This window comes from Schistocerca gregaria, chromosome 8 (assembly GCF_023897955.1).
Source record: "Schistocerca gregaria isolate iqSchGreg1 chromosome 8, iqSchGreg1.2, whole genome shotgun sequence".
Taxonomy (NCBI): Eukaryota; Metazoa; Arthropoda; class Insecta; order Orthoptera; family Acrididae; genus Schistocerca; species Schistocerca gregaria.
In genome coordinates, this window is record NC_064927.1 from 383,911,482 (window position 1) to 383,937,193 (window position 25,712).

Here is a 25,712-nt window from a genome sequence, read left to right on the forward strand (position 1 = left end):
GATGTTCATAAGACAAGACTGTTTAATAATTACAGATCTAGCTTTCAATGGGAACAATTACAGCAGTTCATAAATAATGGAAGGAGAAAATGTAACTCATTGTATGGTTGAGATCCTGAGTTGACTACAGGCAACAACACAGAACATTACCAGCTTACAGACACATGCTGCTTCAGAGTTAATATATCGATTAAAGTGGAGCAGTGGTTAGAACATTTGGCTGACATTCAGGACAATGACGGTTCAAAGCTCCTTCTGGCCATCCATATTTAGGTTTTCTGTGAGTTTTCTAAATTGCCTAAGACAAATGCCAGGATGGTTCCTTTGGAAGGACATAGCCAGTTTCCTTCTCCATTCTTCCCCATTTCAATCTTGTGCGCCACCCATAAGGACTAATTGTCAGAGATATATTAAACTTCTCAATCTTCCTTCCTTCTATTTGAGCTAATAGAATACATGTACAAACCTGCATGGCTAAATTGTCCCAGTTGAGTACATTGCACTGTTGCTTAGTTCATTTGTGTGACCGAGTGGTGTGGCACAGTAGTTAGAACACTGGGCTCACATTGGGAAGGATGATGATTCAAATCACACCCGGTCATCCCGATGCAGGGTTTCCATGATTTCCAAGAATTGCTCCATTCAAATGCCGGAATGGTTCCTTTGAAAGAGCACAGCCAATTCTCTTTCCAGTCTTTGAGAAAATCAAAGCATATGCTCAGTCTCTAATGACCTTGATGTCTCCTTGTTCAGTTGGAGTAAGGATTGTGTTGGATGGACTGGGCAAGGGGAGAAAGAGGCAGGGATTATATTGGCAAATGGTGGCTGATGGCCAAGAGGGAAAAGCAGTAGACATGCAGGATAGCAGTGTGGCTCTGGTGAGCTCATTCTGGCTACAGGCAGCTCACGATAACATTCTCTATTGGCTCTGAAGAAGAGGGGTCACCAGAAAGCTGACATCATCATTAGTTTTGTTTGTGCACCTACCAATGAATCAACACATCAGTTGCACAGAGAATTGCCAACTTTCCATTATATATATGTCAGCTGGGGCATCTCGCTACCATATTTATGGCTACTTTTAAGCTTTTCATTTATTTTGTGGTAACCAGTTTCGCTCAGTATTTGACTATCTTCAGACCTCGTACCACGATGGTAGGCAGTGACAGTGAACAGAGCAGGTGTTATGACTCTATGAACATCAGACAGGTGACATCTGTGGAGCGATAACATCTGCTCTGTTCACCACCTATCATGGTACGGGATCTGACGATGGTCAAAAACTCACCAAAACCTGTTGCCATAAAATAAATGTTTTTTTATGGTCAAGACTCTTTGTGTTCGTTTATAAAATACTTTTGCCAGACCTCTGTTCTCTACGAGAAATGTTCTCAGAAAGTACAGTTTTAAGCTTATTGTACTTATTATTTATTTGTCTGGGACATAATTATCATGATTTGGAACATGTTGTGGCAGTGGTCAGTTCTAAATTGAGCAATGGGACACTAAAATGTATAATTCTGTCTCTCATTGCATCCATAATAGATTTTGTCTTCTTCTAGGATATCCCACTTTGTGCTGAAAATGACAGTCTGCTTTCATTGTTTGTACACTCTGGATATTGACAAATTTACAGTTTCTTACTTCAAATTCTGTTTTCTGAAAATCAGTTTTAAGTGTAGAAAACTTTTTTGAAGTGCCAGTGAGATGGTGGAGAATAAGAAGACATTAGGGGGCTGTATGAGATTAAAATGTTTATCCTCTTTATATATATACAGCAGTCTCACAACTTGATGTCAAATAGGTCTGTGCCTGTAAGGGAATATAATTTAGTTTCATGTATCAGCACTGGTTTCAGGCATCTTATGGTCAGTTTACATGTTTTATTCAGAGCAACACTGATCATCCTGCAATGAACTGATGTGATTTGTGTTGTATGAAACAGGCGAAATTTTTCAGCTCAGTAGAACTGTGCTCTGGCCATTGTGCTTGATGCTTGTAGTTGCACATCCAACCTCAGTTGTATTAGTTTTTCAAACCAATTTTACAAAAGGATAACTTGGTTTTAATGATAAGTAAATGGTTTTGATATGTTTCTAAGTAATTCAAGGTCATTATGAAATAATTTAATTAGTCATTATGCATTAGATTTTTCCAGTGCATTTAAGTTGCATTTTCTGTAATTCTTTACTGTATTTCAAACAAAAAGCAATTGTGTAAGTTTTCAGTGTATTTCATTTTAGGTGGTTATCTTCATAATTTCTTAGATTCACAGATACTATAACATCACTATGTAAAAATCTTTTAATATTTGGTGCATGGGTGTCTACAGGGTGGGGCAAGAGGGAAGAATGTGTTGTAAAGAAAGCCCTAGTCCAAGTCGCCAGTTCAGTTCTATAAGTTGCCACTGAACTTCAGCCAGCAACCGCTCAAAATGCATCACGTGCATAAAACAATATCTGCACCAGGCATATGTGCACTATAGCATTGCTTGCCTACTTATGTATAACAAGCAAGAATGTCTTTTACAACTGTACAAAGAACTATCATCAAAGAAGAATGTAGCTCATTTCGATGTTTTGTGCCAAGATAGGAGCAGCTCTCCAACTAGGCTTCTTCATAAGCCCATAATTATTTTAGATTTGACAAATTTTAAGAAAGAATGCACACAAAATTAAACTCTAATTTAGTGCTTCTCCCAAACATTTTTATGTAAGCATTTTGATGTAATATAGTATAAACAACCACTTCAAAGCAAGAATCCCTTGGCTGTTGTTTTCCCCAGCCTTGTCATTATGATTTGCCTTCTCAATAAGTATATTGTATACATTGTAGAGCTGCACACTGCCCTTAAGACAACAGAACAGTTGAGGCATAACTGAGCCAACAGCTTCTCATTTGTTTTGATTCCTTTAGTGTTCTGCAAGCATTGCAGCAAATATACCCAGCAAAGAAATGAGTCATGCAACACAGAGCATACATATCCCTCTTCAGACTCGGGGGGGGGGGGGGGGGGGGGGAGGATGTATCTTCTCCAGTATACAGCTCCTGGGTCTGCCAACAGATCTTGTTTTGTGTATCCAAGATTTCCTTGAGCCAGCTACTTGACATTGTGAGGTGGTGGCTGTTTGTTACTGTTGGTAAGTAAGTAGCAACACCTCATTTGAATGTCACACATGAGTGATCGAATTGCTGCCAGACCATGTTTCGAGCCCATTACTAGGAACTGAGCTGTGGCCTGATGTCCATGTGCAAGGTAAACTAGTGCTGCCACCAAGTGTTGCTGTGGCTGAGAGCCAAACCGAAATTGATGCTAGTTCAGTTCTCCATTATGTTGCAGTTAATTGTTATCAAAAATTCTTCATTTTTGCTATATTGGGGCAAGTGAAGAGTTCAAAGCTATGCTTAATTTGAAACTTGAGTTGGTATTTGATTATTGACCATGCTAATATGTATGACCTCCTTTATCACATAGTCCCAGAAAGACTTTGTCTTTCCACACACTTTGTGGTGCCCTGTACTGAGAAAATGCTCTACTATTGCAGTTTTATGTAGATGACCCAGGGTTGTATGATAATGGTGTTTATCTCAATGGTCTTGCGCAGTATGACAAATTTTGCTAATGTAAGCTGTCTTGTATGGTGCCAGGACACGGGGGAATCTGTGGAAGTTAGGAATCAGACCAATCAGCCAAAGAGGCCTACAGTGAAAACAACTGCCATTCCCTGTGGGCTGATATATATATATAAAACAAAGATTCCAAGACTTACCAAGCGGGAAAGCGCCGGCAGACAGGCACAATGAACAAAACACACAAACACACTCACAGAATTACTAGCTTTCGCAATCGATGGTTGCTTCTTCAGGAAGGAGAGAGAAAGACGAAAGGATGTGGGTTTTAAGGAAGAGGGTAAGGAGTCATTCCAATCCCGGGAGCGGAAAGACTTCCCTTAGGGGAAAAAAAGACAGGTGTACACTCGCACACGCGCACACACACACACACACACACACACACACACACACACACACACATATCCATCCGCACATTCACAGACACAAGCAGACATATTTAAAGGCAAAGAGTAAGGGCAGAGATGTCAGTCGAGGCGGAAGTACAGAGGCAAAGAAGTTGTTGAAAGACAGGTGAGGTATGAGCGGCGACAACTTGAAATTAGCGGAGGTTGAGGCCTGGCGGATATCGAGAAGAGAGGATATACTGAAGGGCGAGTTCCCATCTCTGGAGTTCGGATAGGTTGGTGTTGGTGGGAAGTATCCAGATAACTCGGACGGTGTAACACTGTGCCAAGATGTGCTGGCCGTGCATCAAGGCATGTTTAGCCACAGGGTGATCCTCATTACCAACAAACACTGTCTGCCTGTGTCCATTCATGCGAATGGACAGTTTGTTGCTGGTCATTCCCACATAGAAAGCGTCACAGTGCAGGCAGGTCAGTTGGTAAATCACGTGGGTGCTTTCACACGTGGCTCTCCCTTTGATCGTGTACACCTTCCGGGTTACAGGACTGAAGTAGGTGGTGGTGGGAGGGTGCATGGGACAGGTTTTACACCGGGGGCGGTTGCAAGGGTAGGAGCCAGAGGGTAGGGAAGGTGGTTTGGGGACTTCATAGGGATGAACCAAGAGGTTACGAAGGTTAGGCGGACGGCGGAAAGACACTCTTGGTGGAGTGGGGAGGATTTCATGAAGGATGGATCTCATTTCGGGGAAGGATTTTAGGAAGTTGTATCCCTGCTGGAGAGCCACATTCAAGGTCTGATCCAGTCCCGGGAAGTATTCTGTCACAAGTGGGGCACTTTTGGGGTTCTTCTGTGAGAGGTTCTGGGTTTGAGGGGATGAGGAAGTGGCTCTGGTTATCTGCTTCTGTACCAGGTTGGGAGGGTAGTTGCGGGATGCGAAAGCTGTTTTCAGGTTGTTGGTGTAATGGTCGAGGGATTCAGGACTGGAGCAGATTCGTTTGCCACGAAGGCCTAGGCTGTAGGGAAGGGACCGTTTGATATGGAATGGGTGGCAGCTGTCATAATGGAGGTACTGTTGCTTGTTGGTGGGTTTGATGTGGACGGATGTGTGAAGCTGGCCATTGGACAGATGGAGGTCAACGTCTAGGAAAGTGGCATGGGATTTGGAGTAGGACCAGGTGAATCTGATGGAACCAAAGGAGTTGAGGTTGGAGAGGAAATTCTGGAGTTCTTCTTCACTGTGAGTCCAGATCATGAAGATGTCATCAATAAATCTGTACCAAACTTTGGGTTGGCAGGCTTGGGTAACCAGGAAGGCTTCCTCTAAGCGACCCATTAATAGGTTGGCATACGAGGGGGCCATCCTGGTACCCATGGCTGTTCCCTTTAATTGTTGGTATGTCTGGCCTTCAAAAGTGAAGAAGTTGTGGGTCAGGATGAAGCTGGCTAAGGTGACGAGGAAAGAGGTTTTCGGTAGGGTGGCAGGTGATCGGCGTGAAAGGAAGTGCTCCATTGCAGCGAGGCCCTGGACGTGCGGGATATTCGTGTATAGGGAAGTGGCATCAATGGTTACAAGGATGGTTTCCGGGGGTAACAGACTGGGTACGGATTCCAGGCGTTCGAGAAAGTGGTTGGTGTCTTTGATGAAGGATGGGAGACTGCATGTAATGGGTTGAAGGTGTTGATCTACGTAGGCAGAGATACGTTCTGTGGGGGCTTGGTAACCAGCTACAATGGGGCGGCCAGGATGTTTGGGTTTGTGAATTTTAGGAAGTAGGTAGAAGGTAGGAGTGCGAGGTGTCGGTGAGGTCAGGAGTTTGATGGAGTCAGGTGAAAGGTTTTGTAGGGGGCCTAAGGTTCTGAGGATTCCTTGAAGCTCCGCCTGGACATCAGGAATGGGATTACGTTGGCAAACTTTGTATGTAGAGTTGTCTGAAAGCTGACGCAGCCCCCTCAGCCACATACTCCCGACGATCAAGTACCACGGTCGTGGAACCCTTGTCAGCCTCCGGTCTGCAATGCCTGTGGTGTGTGAACCACTGTATGTCACATTTTAACATTTTGATGAGAGGGTAGAAGGACATCTAAGTGAGAACCTGCCTTCTATTTTAGTGGATGGTAAGACAAGTGTTATAAAATTTTTGAAATTTTATGTAGTGCATCAACTCCAGTCCAAGCTTTTAGCCTTGAGGTTTTAGTGTGTTGCTGAATGATTAGCTCATTTATGTGTTGCATTATTTTATATCTTCCCATTAAATTTGTTGGAGGGGGAGGCAGGGGGGTCAGCCATGGGTGAGTGTACGCATTTATCCCTCTTCCCTTCGAAGTTTGTGCACACTATTTTTGCATACAAAGATGTATCCTATGTACACGTATGTGTATCACTGGGCTTTAAGTCTCAGACACTACATATGTTTCCTTTCCGATCCATGAATTGTTGAGCTAATTATTCAGTGTGGGAGAAGATCCTGTCTGTTACTAGGAATAGAAAATTCATAAGCGGAAAATTACCGAGCAAATTCATAAACTGAAAATTACCAAGAATATTCACACATTATAAGCAAATAAAGGATCAAAGTAAAATAGTCTCAGAGCTTTGTGGCTTTTTTGCCGCAGCCCTGAGGAAACTGTTAGCTGAAGTCAACCCAGCAATAGACACAAACAAACGAGTTTGTGTCTGCTTTCAAATTAATGGTAAGCACTGTAGTTTGGCAGTGAGATATAACCTGAATACAGCACTGAAGTACCCTCTTCTACAAGACGGTATGTGAGATGTAATACCCAGGGGGAAAAGAAAAAAAAAATGCAAAGGCAAACCTAATGCAGATGTAAAGAAAAACAGAATAGTCTGCCTGTATTGGAAACTCCCGTATCTGATTAACTAGAAACAGAGTAATCACTAGAGACAGTCAAATTCATCAGTATTGTGAATGTAAAATACACATGTTTCCTTTTACAATTCATTATTTACGGTATTACTTCTAGTAATTAGTCTCTGCAGTATTGCCACATTATGTACTTCATAAGAGGCTCTCATGAATTTTCTTCATTTCAATGACTGCTTCACAGCCTGTGCCATCTTGATCCTTCCTACCAACACCAGCTTTTCTGAATTATGCAGCCGAGAACTCTATCAGCAATTAATCCTACTTTCTTCTAACCCTCCTAGTTTCAACTTTTATTAGTCACTTTCCTTCACCCACCTATCCTTTTTCCTGTTCCCAATTCAACACTACAAGCCTTCTTTTCAACCAACATACCCACAGCTTTTTACTTCTCTTATTTTCTGCTCCCTTCCCCTCTGCCTAACCTCCAGATTGCACCTAGCTGCCCTACCTTCTCCTCACCTCATCCCTATATGCTCCCACACATCCTTATACACTCCCACATGCAGCACTTTATTACTATCCTGCACCTCTACCCTGTTATCCCTCCCTCTTCCTGCCCCAGCCTTCTCCTCACTATCCACTCCACCCAAATTGCTTCTCCCACGATGTACTGTTGCTCGCAGTTAGCCTCAGCAACCAGAGACAATGGTGGTGGTGTGTGTGTGTGTGTGTGTGTGTGTGTGTGTGTGTGTGTGTGTGTGTGTGTGGGCAGGCGCGCGCAAGAGAGAGAGAGAGAGAGATAGAGAGAGTTGTGTTTTGCGCGAATTTATGTGTCTTTTGTCTAATTCAGAAGAAAACCTTTGACTGAAAGTGTACTTGTTTAGCTGTCTTTTAGTTGTCTGTCTGTGGCTCATCAACATCTCAACAGGATGGTGAGCTGCAGTCTATCCTTTTCCATAATATTGTCATTATTCCAAAACTTGTTAACTGCATAGAATTGTCAGAGCACAATACATGCCTCGCAAACATTATCAGTGCTGTATATTTTATGACTGATGTTTCGGTCTTTCTTTTCTCAGGTAGATTCCCGCCAGTTTCCTGTAACTGTCCATTTTAATAAACGAACATGGCCTGATTATGTGAGAGAAGCTTACAAGAAGGCATGTAAGATCCACACACAACTTCCAGAAGGTGGAATACTTGTTTTTGTGACAGGTTGGTTATTAAGTGTTGTTATTACAGATAAACAAAACTGTCCCTCGCCTTTCTCCCTCATGCCTGACATTTTTTTATAGAATAAATGTAACCAAGTGAGCAAACTAAAATTATATCCATTTGGGGCAACACTATCTACTAACATCAGAAATATTTGAAAACACAGTAACTCAATAGTGTACTATAAATATGCTGCAATAATAAAAAGGTAATAAAGCAGTAGCATAATGGGAATTGTTATTTAGTGTTTTACTTTGATGTCATACTATATCAGGTGCTGGGAAAAAGTGATGGGGATTTCATCATATACTCATTTAGTAAGAGCATCTTATTTGTTTCATTACCTATTTCAAATTATGTAATAAAAAGTTCTTGATACATAGAGCAAAAATTTAATAAATGACATTTGCATAAAGGGGTAATCTGTAATTTTTATTTGTAACAACCAACATTAAAAGATGCTGCATATTGAACAATTATTTGATTTCTATTGTCATTCAGTGATTACTTCAGAGTTTCAGAAATTATTTAGGAAATTAGTTGAACAAATATTGATGCGGGTAAGATTTCATATTGTCTGCTCGTTGCATTAGGTCAGCTCATACAAAGTGGGAGAAGAGAACAAGGGACTTGAATAAGTATTTTTAATTAATCACAGTGAATTTTAGAAAAAGAGTGAAAGATTTGTTTTGGAAAAACACCTAGGTTGTGGCCAACACTTTCTGCATCACCCTTTCTCACTGGAGTGTTGGTTGAATGAGGTATGTAACAGAGCTTCTGTGGAGTTGCAAAGTTGAAGAGATTTACTAACAGACTGCAGTTTTGAGGAAAAAAGAAGAAGAAGAAAGCAGTATCCAATTGTGGCCCAGCCCATAACAGTATACACTTGACTGTAAAGTGAAAATCCACTCCAATGTACAAATTTTGTTTTGGAGAATAAACAATTAATGGCTAACTGTTAAATCAAACTAGCTGCATTGGCAAAGTAGCATTCTAAAAATGCATAGTTTAATTGCGTATACGTTCTAAAGTTTTTTGGCACGTAGTATGACCTTCACAACTATCCATATGTAGTGTATCTGAATAGTGCAAAGTAATGTCATGCTTCTGGTTACATGTAAATGTAAATCTCTCAATAATTGGCCATTAAGCTTGTGACTTGGCTCAGATCATTAAACATTCCATATTTTTATTTATTCCATAAAATAATGATGATTAATCATGTATAATTTGTATATATAGTTATGTAAAACTATTAGCTGTAATGGTTTTAGATTCTGAAAACTAATTTTTGAGTAACATACATTCCTTTAGTGTAATATTTAATAAAAGCTAGCTGATGATCCAGCATTGATCAATAATTTATCCATCTAAGTCTTTTGTTAGACAGTAAAAGTGATCTAATCTATGAATAGCATACAATCCAAATAATTTTATTTACAGGTTTTTTAGCCATAAGTACAAATTTTAAATAGTCTTTTACACATCCACACTAAAATTAATTTAACACAAATGTCGTTAGGAGTCTTGACCATAAGTCTAGCAGCTCTGAAAACAGTGAATTTTCTCCTTCACTTCAGACTTCCAGGTTGACAGGCCTGATTGTCATGTAAAACTTTTCCCTAATATTCACAACAGTCCATCACTTGACATTGGCTACAAGAGTCTCTCTGTTAGTACCAACATTCTTGATTGAAAGTAATCAATTGTCATTCTATCAGTGCAAAGTTGACGTCCATATTTTATCTGTTTTGACACCTTCCCTTTTTTAATTTCAGCAGTCTCTCTATACATGTGTGCAGGATAGTGTGCTATTTTTGATATGACACTCATCTCACTGAATTTTATTTCATGATTACCCTCTTGGTACAAATGTTCTACAATGACTGATTTCTCCATATGTCCCGGACAGTAATTCCTCTTATGTTCAACTGAACAGGTGTTAACACTTGTTTTATGTTACCAGTGTGTACTAGTCCACAAAAACAAGAAATTTTATATACACCTGGTGTATGCAAAGGATGTTGTATACCTTGTGCCAGTCTATTCTCTTATCTTCCTAGTGAGTCTGAAAATAGTTTCAACTCCACACTTGCCAAACACTTTCCCAATGCAGTCTGTAATCTTAATGGAAGAAAAACATTCCCATTTGGTGGCCATTTCCCTGATTGATACTGATTCTCGCCGTAAGGCGAAGATCATGAGGTATCTCCTCCGAATAATTACTCCCAGTTAAGAATGTTAACACTATCAAAAATAGTCTTGCAGTCAGCTCCATGTGTTGATCTGTGGTACCTTCTTTACTGCATATATATTTGATATTCCCTCGAGTTGTGATTGTAAGTTACTGCTTCACCTCTGATAGAAGTTTTAAGTGAAGTAATACTCGCCATGAAAGCCTATATTGTATGATCAGTGAACACTTGTTTAAATTATTTTTACTGTTCATCCTCTGCCCAATCCCAAAGCATATCACCCAACAATATTTTTGTTTTTTGCATTCAGTAGAGCATAAATGCATCAAGTTTGGTTCATGGAACACGAACTTATTTTTATACTCATCATCAAATAATTCATTTATGCCTGTATGTAAGTCATCTGCATTTAACAATTAAATATATTGTGCTGCAAATTTTAATAGAAATGCAATCGTCTTGTGTAATAACTACAAATATTTACTTTACTAGTACAAAATTTGAAAACAACATTATTTTTGATGAGGAATCACACATATTGCAACAGTTGTTAAAATCATGATCTATCTGGTATTTATTTTGCTGCACTTCATATTTCAGAACTTTTTCTTGTTTCTGTCTTTTAGGTCAGAAGGAAGTGAAGACACTGGTGCAAAAACTGAGGAAAACATTTCCCTACCATAAGAACAAGAAGTCTGCACTTGTTAATGGCACCAAGGAAGAAAAGAAAACCAGAATTTCTAAGGCAGATGAGGAAGACGAAGAGTTAGAGTTAGATATGAAGCGTGCAATTTCAAGTGTCCGTAAAAATCGCTCAAGCAAGTCACAAACTGTTCCCTTACCTGAAATAGATCTCAGCAGCTACTCAGCAGTTCCTGTGGATGATACAGAAGGAGATCTCTTGGCAGAAGATGAAGGTGATATCGAAGATGACGATGACTTGGAAACTGAATGGGAAAAGGAAGGGGAATTCAGGCAGGTGCTGGGCGGCCAGCCATTGTGGGTACTCCCACTATACTCATTACTCTCTACTCGAGAACAGTCTAAGGTTAGTATTATTAATTACATAACAAAAGCCCAAAGTTTACACTACAAGGAATTGAACTAAAATGTGTTGAAAAGAGAATCTGGTACAAATTTTTCTCTTCATGATTACAGACTGTTCTCACTATTCTATGCTCATCACCAACTTTCAAAAGAGTTATTTAATCAAAATATGTTGATTATTTCTTAAACTCTTCTAAATACATAGGGGGAGACATTTTTAATGAAACATTAGTATCAGAATGAATAAAGTTAATATTCTCCATATAGTTAGTGTCTTTTGCTTTGTGTTGAAGGTCATTTGTAAATACGTGGGTCGTTTCAAAAGTCCTGCACACTGGCATGCACAACCATTATGGTGGTGTGATCAAGTTGTAATACATGGCAGTTGTGAGCAAGACTAAAGGTATGGTACCGTATTTACTTGAATCTAAGCCGCACTCAAATCTAAGCCGCACCTGAAAAATGAGACTCGAAATAAAGGAAAAAAAATTTCCCGAATCTAAACCGCACGTAAAATTTGAGACTCGAAATTCAAGGGGAGAGAAAAGTTTAAGGCCGCACCTCCAAATCGAAACAAAGTTGATCCATTGTAATACGAGACAATTTAGGTCGAATTAATGACGATACAGCTACAGTAGTTTGGTTTGAGTCGTAAGCTTAGCAGTTAAGCTTTACCATGTAGCCATTGCTATGGGTCAGGTGCTCCGTCCGTATTTATACGGGTACCCTTCCTTTTTCACGTGCTTCGTCTGGTTTGAATCGATTGCTTATTTTGCTTTCATCTGATGAGTGCCGTTTTCTTTCTTACAGGTGTTTACGTCACTCTAAGCTGAAAATACATTACTGTACTGTGTCATGCATTGTTTGTCGCATTCTGATAATGAGTGTTCACGACCTGTCGCCGCTCGCGGCATGGCTTGCCTTAGTGCGTGCTAACGCCGCTTACAATTTCTTTTAAAAAAAGAGATGAATTGTCTCATTAGCGAAACAATGGCAAGAGACTGCTATTTGTTTTTATTTATACTGCTGCTTCCTGTGTTAATGATCAACAAGAACCAAATAATAAACTGCGTATGATACATGATGTTCTGAACAAGAGTTTAGCGAAAAAATTTTCTCCATTTGAAAATCTTTGCGGCCGCTTCTTTAGTACATCAAATTCTGCACAGAAATTAGAGTCATCTTAGATTTAAAAATCTAGTCAGTTGCTGTGCTTCATTTCTGATCGTATCACTATTAGGCATAAGAATAATACGAATATAAAAATGACCCGATATTTATATTCTTCCATGTTTGCTGTTCTCATTCTAGTTTCGTAGTTTATTAGGCAGACAGGATTTAAATGAGATAGCAGCAAACACAAAACAATACGTTGCAAAATGTTTATATTCGTATTCTTTCTTATGGCGCAGAGAATACTGCATGTGATTCACATTTCTTCAGGTTCCTATCAGCAACCATCTCTTCCCACAGATAGGAAAACATTCAGATCATAGAGTTGGCCATATTGATGATCATCCCAAACAGTCTTGCCAGTCGGATTTTTGTAGTACGTTGAAATTCTGCTACATTCGAAGATGAACAATACGGAATTTGTATTTACTTCGTTGGATAATGTATGAAAATGCAGTGGTCGAAACTCTGGGCGGAGAATAAAAGCCCGTCTCCCACCTTTAAAAAAAAATATATATATATATATATATATATATATATATATATATATATATATAAAATTATTTATTAAAAACAAAGATTCCAAGACTTACCAAGCGGGAAAGCGCCGGCAGACAGGCACATGAACAAAATACACAAACACACACACAGAATTACGAGTTTTCGCAACTGGCAGTTGCTTCGTCAGGAAGGAAGGAAGGAGAGGGAAAAATGAAAGGATGTGGGTTTTAAGGGAGAGGGTAAGGAGTCATTCCAATCCCGGGAGCGGAAAGACTTCCCTTAGGGGAAAAAAAGGACAGGTGTACACTCGCGCACACACACACACACACACATATCCATCCGCACATGGTATGTGCGGATGGATATGTGTGTGTGTGTGTGTGTGCGCGAGTGTACACCTGTCCTTTTTTTCCCCTAAGGGAAGTCTTTCCGCTCCCGGGATTGGAATGACTCCTTACCCTCTCCCTTAAAACCCACATCCTTTCATTTTTCCCTCTCCTTCCTTCCTTCCTGACGAAGCAACTGCCAGTTGCGAAAACTCGTAATTCTGTGTGTGTGTTTGTGTGTTTTGTTCATGTGCCTGTCTGCCGGCGCTTTCCCGCTTGGTAAGTCTTGGAATCTTTGTTTTTAATATATTTTTCCCATGTGGAAGTTTCTTTCTGTTTTATTTACATCATCATATAAAATTATTTACTGACACTGAGGTTTTGGCGCCAGTATTTATCTTTGTGCCTACAAAGCATGCCTGTGTAGCGCTACATATATTCGATGGCAGAAGTTAGTTGTGGCGGCACCCACCAACATTTTTCAGAACTTTCGCTTGCTTAGCACTCGATTCTAAGCCGCAGGCGGTTTTTTGAATTACAAAAACCAGAAAAAAGTGCGGCATAGATTCGAGTAAATACGGTAGTCACATGTGTGTTTTCTGATTCCCTTGGCCAATTCATGAATAATTCAGTTTTAAAATGGAAGGTGAATCCAAGTCATGTCAGATTACACATAGTGACCAGTGTTCCTACAACAAGATAAAATCCCTATATGGAAGGAACCCAACAGAAATTTACAGCACTTTGAGAGAGATGTCTGGGAATAGTGTAGTGGATTGTAGCACAGTATCATGGTGGTATGCTTGTTTCTGTGAATGTTGTATAAGCACTGAGGACAACCCAAGAAGTGGAAGACCATCAACTGCAACTGACTACATATCTCAGGTTATTGTTAGTGACATTTTGAGAGAGGACTAATAAAAAATGTGTGAGGAAATTGTATATGAAGCCAAAATGTCTGTCACATCAGTTTATAGAATCATAACAGATAAGTTAAAGATGAGAAAAGTTGCTGCGGGATGGGTTCTGCACGATTTCAGTGAAGGGCAGCAAACAGGCTGTAAAAGATTTACAGAAGAATTGCTTCAATGTTATCGAACAGAGAGAGAGCAGTTTATGAAAAGGATTGCTATGCCTAGTGGAGATACTCAGTCACAGATAGACACAACAAAAAGACTGTCACGGATATAGCTTTCAGCTAGTAATGTCTTCATCAAAATTAGATGACAAACATACGCATACACACTCATGCAAACACAACTCTCACATACATGACTGTGGTCTCTGGCACCCGAGGCCGTGCTGCTTTGACGAACACCTTACTGGCCAAAAGCTTGGTTTTGTTGTACCTATCTGCTACTCAGCATTTCCACTGCATGGTGAGTAACAACTTTCTGTTTCACAATATTGTTACATTGCCTCCTAAATCATAGCTGCAGATATGCCCCAGGAGATTCTGTAACAGACACATATTGCAAGCTTTTTCTGCAAAATGTTTTGCGCCCAAAAATGCATCAAAGAAGGCATGACATGCTTGCAGCTAGTGCCCTCACTTTGCGTGATAATACAAGACCACATATTGCCCTACCAGTGAGAGAAATGCCCAACACATATGGGCAGTAAATACTTCCCCGAATAATCTGAGAGCTCAACAATGAAGGCGCCATGTCTGGAGTACAGAATTTGCCAAAAACGATGGGAAGCTATCATAAGCAAGAATGAAGAATGTATTGAAGGTCTGTAAAGGTATCATGTAAACTAATTTATTTTCTTCAGTTCTGTTTTACAGTATGCAGAACTTTTGAAATGACCTTCGTATATACCTGTGATACAGATAATTTGTTTCTGTGGATTACCTATAAGCAGACACATTGAAATTAGATTTTTGACCCTATTGATCATTGAAAAATACTTTTTGTCAGTAGCATTTCTGAACTCAACTTACAGTAAGTGAACAGTATTTCAAAACTATTATCTCCCTATTGTATATGATGAAATAGGAAAATGTTGAATGAAAATAATATAACCAGTTGACAGACAATGAAAATATAATACAAGTGACTATAAGGGGGTAGTTTATGATGCACTGAATACAAATTTTGCTCTTTGTCTTTTCTGTACTTTTAATTCTGATCAAGACTCATAGAAGTTGAACAGGTACAGTGAAACCCCACTTTTACACTTTTCAAGGGACTTCAAAACCTGGTGTAAAATTTGGGAAAATGTAAAATGCTGGAAATAACTCTTTAAGCTGTCGAAGTTACGTATAGGATACCCTCCTTGCACTTTATGTATGATATATGCACATAACAGGATTCAAAAGACTTGTCAGGGACTTATTTATTATCTAATAAAGGTTTGTTATCTAATAAAGGTTTATTATCTAATAAAAACTGCTGATGCAAGTGGAAGTGATGACTGTCAGGAGAAGTAGGAATGTTTGACTCAGTTTCTTCTGTCATAAGTGATGTTTTTGAAAGCCTGCAACTGTCATTTATTATTTAAGTAATGAAATACTGCACTAGTTACGTATTTCTTCGTGCTTAGCACGACGTGTTTCAAGAATTTTTTCTCATTGCCAAGCACAAATATATACATAAGTATTTTGTAAGGTGTTTGAATATGTGTTATTCTGCGTATCTTGCACTGTAGCCGTCTTTTTGAGGTTATCAGGTACTGTGCCACATCATTTATGTAAAAAATCACTCACACACACTAGCACTCACATTGTTTGTTTGTGTAACATAACAAAAAATATGTACGTAAAAACTGCACTTGACAACAAGAATAAATTCTCGAAACACATTTTGGTCAGCGTGAGTAAAATTTGTAACCAGTGCTGTGTTTAAACTAAAAACATTTGAGCAACACAAAGTGAATGACGGTGTCAGCTAGGGCTCCAAGGTACCTTAAACCGAAACACACTAAGTATGGTTCAACAGAGGTGTCATGAAGATCACAACACTCTCAAAACTGTGTTTGGGCTGTAGAGGCAGTTTGGAAATAGTTGTGATTGGTCATGATATCTTCATTAGTCGAACCTAGTTACTCCCATCAGCCACCATTCCAAGTAGAGCTTGGCAGTGGTGGGAGATATGGCATGAATTGTTCCAACTTTTACATGTTTGCCGGTTGAAATCTGCTTAGAAAAGTGCCCTGGTGTCAAGAAACTTAACTGTGTAATATTTATAAACATTACTGGACAGCCAACATCATGGCAGCATCATTTTTTCTCCAAACATTTTTCGTACTATGTAACCTGTGGGAAAATTTTAAATATATTGATGCAAAATCGGGTGCAAATTAACATTGTGGGCATAGGAAATTTGACGGGACCAATATAAAATGTCATAAACAGCGGGGAAAACATTAATTCTGGGAACGTAAAAGTGAGGTTATGCTGTATATTGTTGTACATACATCCACTGTGATCATGACAGTTGTGAATAATAATGTATCATTGGATACAAATGATGTTGAGCAGTTGATTAGCTTTTGGAAAAGGGCGATAACTAGCTGACCTTTCAGTCAAAATTCCTTTTTAGTGACTCTCTCTCTCTCTCTCTCTCTCTCTCTCTCTCTCTCTCTCTCTCACACACACACACACACACACACACACACACACACACACACACACACAGAGAGAGAGAGAGAGAGAGAGAGAGAGAGAGAGAGAGGGGGGGGGGGGGGTAGAGGTAGAGGTAGAGAGAGAGGGGGGGGGGGAATTTTCTCTTTAAGCTCAGTTAGGTTTCTTTCTTTTCTACATGTCTTTTACCTAAAGAAATCAACAAACTTTTTGACACTTGCTCATTGATATGAAGATAAGAAATTCACTTCATTGCATTCAAAATTTAATAAATTCTATTACATCAATAACTGGTCTGATAAGAAAAAATATTATTGTCAATACTGAATATGCTAAGTTACCCACAACAGCATTGTTATATGAAAATATGAAATATTTAAAATGAATGGTGAGACATAAAAAGATTTTATTCACAAGAAGGAATGATAGTGAGGCAAGACAGGAAAAAATATGCAAAAGAAAACTGATTATTCTTTGGGGCTGCTGAACCATCCTCTGAAGAAAGAAAAGAGGATTCATTAATCAGATAAGAGAGGACAGGTTGCTTACATACAATAACCAGATCAAGAGAAACCTATAATAAGAACAGGAGGACGTGAGTAGGTGCAAAGAATATGGTAGAGCCATTCCTGTATGTGTGTTTTCCTTTTCTCCGGTCTCTGAAAAAGCTTTCTGTTGAGCTAAGTTATGATGTACGAATGATATCTTATTTTCTCTTTCTATAGAAAAAGCCAATGTTTTAAGCATTGCTACCTGCAGTCGCACATTTAATTATTAATAGTGAGTCACACCTTTCTGTCTACCTTTACATTGTTTTTTCTCTTGTTTTTTTTTTTTTTTTAAGATTTCATTTCTTTTTTTTTTTTTTAAATTTAAAAACTGTTATATTATTGTTAGGTATTTGAAACTCCTCCAGAGGGATGCCGTCTGTGTGTTGTGGCAACTAATGTGGCAGAAACGTCTTTGACAATACCAAACATCAAGTATGTGGTAGACTGTGGTCGTACCAAAACTCGTCTGTATGATAAAGTGACAGGTGTTTCTGCATTTGCTGTTGTCTGGGCCAGCAAAGCTGCTGCCAATCAGAGGGCTGGTCGTGCAGGTCGTATGGGACCAGGACATTGTTACCGGTATGTTAATTGCAGAATGTATATTATTCTTAAAAATATGTCAGTGTCAGATGGTTGAATACCCATGATCTTTCGGACAAGTGTTGGACGTCCATTGTCAGTTACTGCTTGACAATGTCCAAGGAGCACCTGTTCAAAAGCTCAAGGATATTTAATATTTAATCAGTTGATGTGACTAAAAGCGCAGGAAATTTGATTAATTTAAAAGCTATTATAATCGGTTGCTAGGAATTTTTAAGGGATAAGAATGGGTAAAATCATTAAAAATTAATTAACTTTGAACATATGTAGAACATTCAGAGGAGTGGTGCAAAATGTAGGAATTAGAGGGGCCTGTACTCTTACTAATGGACTAAGTCCCATAACTCACTGATGCTTTTGCAACTCCTCTGACCTCTCCAGTTTTTGCAGAACAATACTCTTGGTTCTGAAAGCATTGACTTTCTATTTTCACCTAGACTGATCCAGAGCACCATTCTTCCGTCTTGCCTATGCCGCTTTTTGCAACATTTCCATCAATCTGATGTTTCCAAGGTCAACTCTCATCTATAACAGCTTCTACTGCCCAAGAGTACTGTTAAATAGAACAATACTTTGGTTGTGAACCAATGATTGTGACTTAATGCCAGGCAGATAATTTGATCTCACTGTCTTGCAAAAATTTTGTGCTCAGTTCTGTCAAAAACCTCCTAGTTTTATTGTTTGGAAAAAATAACATAACATTCTGCTGGTTCTACCATTTCATTATTACTAAAGCAAATATCTATCCTGCTAAGATTATGTATTTCTTCTGTAACATGCTTCTTTATTTGATGCCAGACTGCCTTCTTCAGCACGGTGCAAGGCTACCGTTAGCTTTATTGAGAACATCTGGTTTAGCTATGTGAAAAATAGATAATGACTAAAAAGGAAACTATTGTGTTATCTAGTGGTCATGCACTTTTTTAAATCCAGTCTCGTTTCAATTCTTATACATAATTCTTCCTCTCTAGAAATTTGTAATATTTGCTTTTTTAGTTCCTCCTCCCCCCCCCCCCCCCCCACCCACCACTCCCCCACATACAGTGTCATCACTTGCTGAGTATTCACAGTGTTTCATTATAAGAACTGATAGTTTGGTATTTTCTCAAATATGCAAATGTCCAAGTGTCCTTTGATTGAGCCACAAACTTGAGTTTATAGTTTTCGGTACCATATTAGAACACTTTACTGTACAACAAGGTCAGAACTCTTGACTGAGCTTCCAAATTACAATTCATAGCACTTGTTAAGACCTACCAGTGCTGTTGTATTTTATGCCAATGTAATTAATATTTCTGAATTCATATTAGGCTTTGGCAGTAGTGGTCATCTTACTTGTCTTATTAGAATTAGTGTTTGTTATGTGCACCTTAATGTTTCACTAACACTGTTGTCTTTCGTTCTTGAAATATTTCAGACTGTATTCTTCAGCAGTTTTCAATGACCAGTTTGAGAATTTTTCTGTGCCAGAAATTCAACGCAAACCTGTAGACGACCTTGTATTGCAGATGAAAGCTATGGGTATTGACAAGGTAAGACAGTTACTGAAATATCCAAACAGACCTCTCCTGCATGCTGCATATGCTCTAATCCAAGAATTTGGAATGTAGCTACCATCCACTCAGAGACGGTAAACATTCCTTATGGTATAGTGGCCTTGTGCAAGTCTTTAAGTTGGATAACACTGCAACAATTTGTATGTTTCTGAGCCATCAGTACCCAGCATACCTAGGTGGTCATCCATCCAAGTACTAATGAGGCCCGGCATTGCTTAAAGTTGTGTGTGATATTTGTGATATCATATTTGTCTGCCGATACCGAGCATGCGACTTTCAAGCACAACATCTGATCTGTATGGGAATGCACATAATGGATGTGCAAGTACAGATCATAGACGTATGGTTGACGACATATGGAAGCTTGGGCCTGGCCATGAGCCTTGCACAGAAAGCCAAATAGTAAGGTGATCACTGAGAATAAGCGAAAAATCCGGGTTCGAGTCCTCGTCCAGCACAAATTATCAATGTCATCATTCCATTCTACAGCCAATGGTAGTCATTATTCACAATTGTGAATTCACCTGATGTGTTGCTTAAAGTTTCCAACACAGCAAGGCTGTTGACCACTAAGAAATTATTGATTGATAATTTTGTTTTATTAATTAACAACAGAAACTATTGTCTGATAGGTGCTAGATGGTGATTGTCAAATATTGGTGGTTGCTTGCTCTTTCCAGGACAAACCTCTGTTACATTTCTTCTGCTAAATTTTTGTGTGCCATTTGTTTTTTGCAAATAATAACAACATCTGTTTACAAGTCTGGTGTATGTTATTAGATAATATTCAACCTAACTTCTACCGGTCCTCTCAGTTACTCTATACTCCACTTGAACAAATCAACACTCATCTTTTGAAAGGTTTAAGAGAACTTCTCAATGCAACTGTATATCATTTCTCAAAAAGAGATACTTTTTTCACATGCAATGGGAACATTTCGTTGCAGATCTTATAAGAAATGTGCAGAAATATTCAGTATTCAGCTTTGTAAAAACACACACATTAAAACAAAGATGATGTGACTTACCTAACGAAAGCGCTGGCAGGTCGATAGACACACACACAAACAAACACAAACACACACACAAAATTCAAGCTTTCGCAACCAACGGTTGCTTCATCAGGAAAGAGGGAAGGAGAAGGAAAGACGAAAGAATGTGGGTTTTAAGGGAGAGGGTAAGGAGTCATTCCGATCCCGGGAGCACAAAGACTTACCTTAGGGGTAAGACACCAAGAGTTTGCCCATACTTTTTGCCTTTACAAATGTCTGCTTGTGTCTGTGTATGTGCGGATGGATATGTGTGTGTGTACGTGTGTGTGTGCGTGTGAGTGTATATCTGTCCTTTTTCCCCCTTAAGGTAAGTCTTTCCGCTCCCAGAATTGGAATGACTCCTTACCCTCTCCCTTAAAACCCACATCCTTTCATCTTTCCCTCTCCTTCCCTCTTTACTGAAGAAGCAACCGTTGGTTGCGAAAGCTTGAATTTTGTGTGTATGTTTGTGTATCTATCGGCCTGCCAGCACTTTTGTTTGGTAAGTCACATCAACTTTATTTTTATATATTAAAAACAAAGATTCCAAGACTTACCAAGCGGGAAAGCACCGGTAGATAGGCACAATAAATAAAACACACACACAGAATTTCTAGCTTTTGCAACCGACGGTTGCTTCTTCAGGAAAGAGGGAAGGAGAGGGAAAGACGAAAGGATGTGGGTTTTAAGGGAAAGGGTAAGGAGTCATTCCAATCCCGGGAGCGGAAAGACTTACCTTAGGGGGAAAAAGGGACAGGTGTACACTCGCGTGCGCGCACACATATCCATCCGCACATACACAGACACAAGCAGACATATTTAAAGGCAAAGGGTTTGGCAGTGATGTCAGTCGAGGCGGAAGTGCAGAGGCAAAGATGTTGTTGAATGACAGGTGAGGTATGAGTGGAGGCAACTTGAAAAATAATCCTGTTTCTACTCCAATGATCCAACTCCCCAAGACATTATCCAAATTTAACCCTGCCTGGAGCAGTTCCATCCTCCATCACAGCGAGACCCACCTCCTCTTCCTCAAAATCACCCTCTCCAAACCTTCCAGGAATTTCTCACTTCCAGCCTTGCCTCTCAGTCTTTCTTGAAAAACCTTAATCCTACTCCGAACATCACCACAGCTGAAGCCCAGGTTGTCCGTGATCTGGAAGCTGACCGATCCATCATCATTCTTCCGGCTGACAAGGGTTCCACAACCGTGGTACTTGATCGTCGGGAGTATGTGGCTGAGGGACTGCATCAGCTTTCAGACAACACTACATACAAAGTTCGCCAAGGTAATCCCATTGCTGATGTCTGGACGGAGCTTCAAAGACTCCTCAGAACCTTAGGACCCCTACAAAACCTTTCACCTGACTCCATCAACCTCTTGACTCCACCGACACCTCGCACTCCTACCTACTTCCTAAAATTCACAGACTCAAACATCATGGCCGCCCCATTGTAGCTGGTTACCAAGCCCCCACAGAACGTATCTCTGCCTACGTAGATCAACATCTTCAACCCATTACATGCAGTCTCCCATCCTTCATCAAAGACACCAACCACTTTCTCGAACGCCTGGAATCCTTGTCCAGTCTGTTAACCCCGGAAACCATCCTTGTAACCATTGATGCCACTTCCCTTTACACAAATATCCCACACATCCATGGCCTCGCTGCAATGGAGCACTTCCTTTCACGCCGATCACCTGCCACCCTACCTAAAACCTCTTTCATCATTACCTTAGCCAGCTTCACCGTGACTCACAAATTCTTCACTTTTGAAGGCCAGACATACCAACAATTAAAGGGAACAGCCATGGGTACCAGGATGGCCCCCTCGTATGCCAACCTATTTATGGGTCACTTAGAGGAAGTCTTCTTGGTAACCCAGGCCTGCCAACCCAAAGTTTGGTACAGATTTATTGATGACATCTTCATGATCTAGACTCACAGTGAAGAAGAACTCCAGAATTTCCTCTCCAACCTCAACTCCTTTGGTTCCATCAGATTCACCTGGTCCTACTCCAAATCCCATGCCACTTTCCTAGACGTTGACCTCCATCTGTCCAATGGCCAGCTTCACACATCCGTCCACATCAAACCCACTAACAAGCAACAGTACCTCCATTATGACAGCTGCCACCCATTCCATATCAAACGGTCCCTTCCCTGCAGCCTAGGCCTTCGTGGCAAACGAATCTGCTCCAGTCCTGAATCCCTCGACCATTACACCAACGACCTGAAAACAGCTTTCGCATCCCGCAACTACCCTCCCAACCTGGTACAGAAGCAGATAACCAGAGCCACTTCCTCATCCCCTCAAACCCAGAACCTCTCACAGAAGAACCCCAAAAGTGCCCCACTTGTGACAGAATACTTCCCGGGACTGGATCAGACTCTGATTGTGGCTCTCCATCAGGGATACAACTTCCTAAAATCCTGCCCCGAAATGAGATCCAGCCATCATGAAATCCTCCCGACTCCGCCAAGAGTGTCCTTCTGCCGTCCACCTAACCTTCGTAACCTCTTGGTTCATCCCTATGAAATCTCCAAACCACCTTCCCTACCCTCTGGCTCCTACCCTTGTAACCGCCCCCGGTGTAAAACCTGTCCCATGCACCCTCCCACCACCACCTACTTCAGTCCTGTAACCCGGAAGGTGTACACGATCAAATGCAGAGCCACGTGTGAAAGCACCCACGTGATTTACCAACTGACCTGCCTACACTGTGACGCTTTCTATGAGGGAGTGACCAGAAACAAACTGTCCATTCACGTGAATGGACACAGGCAGACAGTGTTTGTTGATAATGAGGATCACCCTGTACCTAAACATGACTTGGTGCACGGCCAGCACATCTTGGCACAGTGTTACACCGTCCGGGTTATCTGGATACTTCCCACCAACACCAACCTATCCGAACTCCGGAGATGGGAACTTGCCCTTCAGTATATCCTCTCTTCTTGGTATTCGCCAGGCCTCAACCTCCGCTAATTTCAAGTTGCCGCCGCTCGTACCTCACCTGTCTTTCAACAACTTCTTTGCCTCTGTACTTCCACCTCGACTGACATCTCTGCCCAAACTCTTTGCCTTTAAATATGTCTATATATGTGTGTGTGTGTGTGTGTGTGTGTGTGTGTGTGTGTGTGTGTGTGTGTGTGTGTGTGTATATACCTGTACTTTTTACCCCCTAAGGTAAGTCTTTCCGCTCCCGGGACTGGAATGACTCTCCCTTAAAACCCACATCCTTTCGTCTTTCCCTCTCCTTCCCTCTTTCATGACGAAGCAACCGTTAGTTGCGAAAGCTTGAAATTTTGTGTGTGTGTGTGTGTGTGTGTGTGTGTGTGTGTGTGTTTTTTTTTATTGTGTCTATCTATCAGCACTTTCCCGTTTGGTAAGTCATGGAATCTCTGTTTTTAATTAAGGAAACATTCCACGTCTGCTTGTGTCTGTATATGTGCGGATGGATGGATTGTGTGTGTGTGTGTGTGTGTGTGTGTGTGTGTGTGTGTGTGTGTGTACACCTGTCCTTTTTTCCCCTTAAGGTAAGTCTTTCTGCTCCCGGGATTGAAATGACTCCTTACCCTTTCCCTTAAAACCCACATCCTTTCGTCTTTCCCTCTCCTTCCCACTTTCCTGATGAAGTAACCTTGGGTTGCGAAAGCTTGAAATTTGTGTGTGTGTTTGTGTGTTTTTTATTGTGTCTATCAACCAGCACTTTCTCGTTTGGTAAGTTACAGCATCTTTGTTTTTATATATTCAATTTCCATGATTGATATTTGCAGCCTTAGTCTTAATTGCTATGAACTGAATGTCTGTGACCAGTGACAAAGGTACCAAGCATTTAATATGCCTCCTATCAATCTCCTCCACTATCTATTGACTTTTCTAGTAAGTAAATAATCCATGCTATCATCACCTTCTCCTGTCAGTTTCTGACCTTTTTAAATCACTAATGCTCTGCCAATCAATGACTGGTAGAAACAGTCACCTTTCCATCCAATCAAGTATTATTGGTTACTGGAGATGTTAAACATATATGTTTACAGAAAGTAGAGCATGAGAGAACATTATAATCCTATCTCCACAGGTTGTGAATTTTCCATTCCCTTCAGCACCAGATGGATTGCAACTGCGAGCAGCAGAGAGACGCCTGAAGCTGTTGGGGATACTTGAAACAGTGGATGCAAAAACTGACAAAGAAGATAGTGAATGGTCATCAAAAGTAACAGAACTTGGTCGTGCTGTGGCTGTGCTGCCATTAGCTCCACGTTTTGGCAAGATGTTAGCACTTGGTCACCAGCATGATCTGTTACCTTATGCAGTCTGTATGGTGGCTGCCCTATCTGTTCAGGAGCTTTTATTAACAGATGAACATTCAGCGGGCTCCAAAATTTTACAAACACGTAGAGCGTGGGCTGGCTCTGGGAACTCACTAATGCTGGGTAAGTGACATCTTGTTTGTAGTACAAATATTGCTTAACTTTCTGCCTGTTTATCAAAATTCAGATTCTTGTAGCTACAAATCAAGTTGTTGCCATGCACGACATGTTGAAGCGGTTGGGTCAAAATCTAATATTTGCTGTTGTTCGAGGAGTTGAAAACACCAGTTTTAGCAAAAATCATTCAGGGTGTTTTCTGAAAAAGAAAGAAAAAAAACATGAACTGAAGACAAGCACTAGCTGCCAAAACCAGCAATAGAACCAAACATACCAGTGAATCCAAAAGCCTAGGAAAAAAAGAACACAGAGCAGCTGATCTCATTTATGATGATCTCACAACTTTTGATCACCATGTAAATAGTGTAAACAAAGCTGTTCAGGATAAATTATTACTAAAATATGAGGTAATCACATCATGAAGAATGCTGTTTCAATAAAGTACAACATGAGGGAAAATGATGGCCGCAGACTGCCTGTATGCGCCACAAAATTTCAAATACCATCAGGCTTCTCCAAAGACAGATTCTCAAATTTGGCCAATAAATTGAGTGTAGCAGGGTAGTTACTGGCTGAAAACTTATGGGAAGACTACAGTACAAATAAAGATAAGGAAGTTACAAAAGCTATAGAGAATGATATCAAAACATGTAGATGGAGAGAGTGAGTCACTATTCAAGAAAAAGGTGAAATTT

General features: G+C 40.2%; 1 protein-coding gene across 1 annotated transcript in view; it reads left to right on the plus strand.

Annotated features, from left to right (window-relative positions):
- The window catches only part of LOC126285336 (probable ATP-dependent RNA helicase kurz), a 131,854-nt gene that overhangs the window by 55,122 nt on the left and 51,020 nt on the right, over positions 1 to 25,712 (plus strand). Inside the window, exons 7-11 of the mRNA XM_049984653.1 lie at positions 7,883 to 8,018; positions 10,840 to 11,261; positions 17,744 to 17,976; positions 19,415 to 19,529; positions 24,669 to 25,023. Of these exons, the coding sequence (XP_049840610.1) occupies positions 7,883 to 8,018; positions 10,840 to 11,261; positions 17,744 to 17,976; positions 19,415 to 19,529; positions 24,669 to 25,023 (1,261 nt within the window). The remainder of the gene's footprint in view (positions 1 to 7,882; positions 8,019 to 10,839; positions 11,262 to 17,743; positions 17,977 to 19,414; positions 19,530 to 24,668; positions 25,024 to 25,712) is intronic.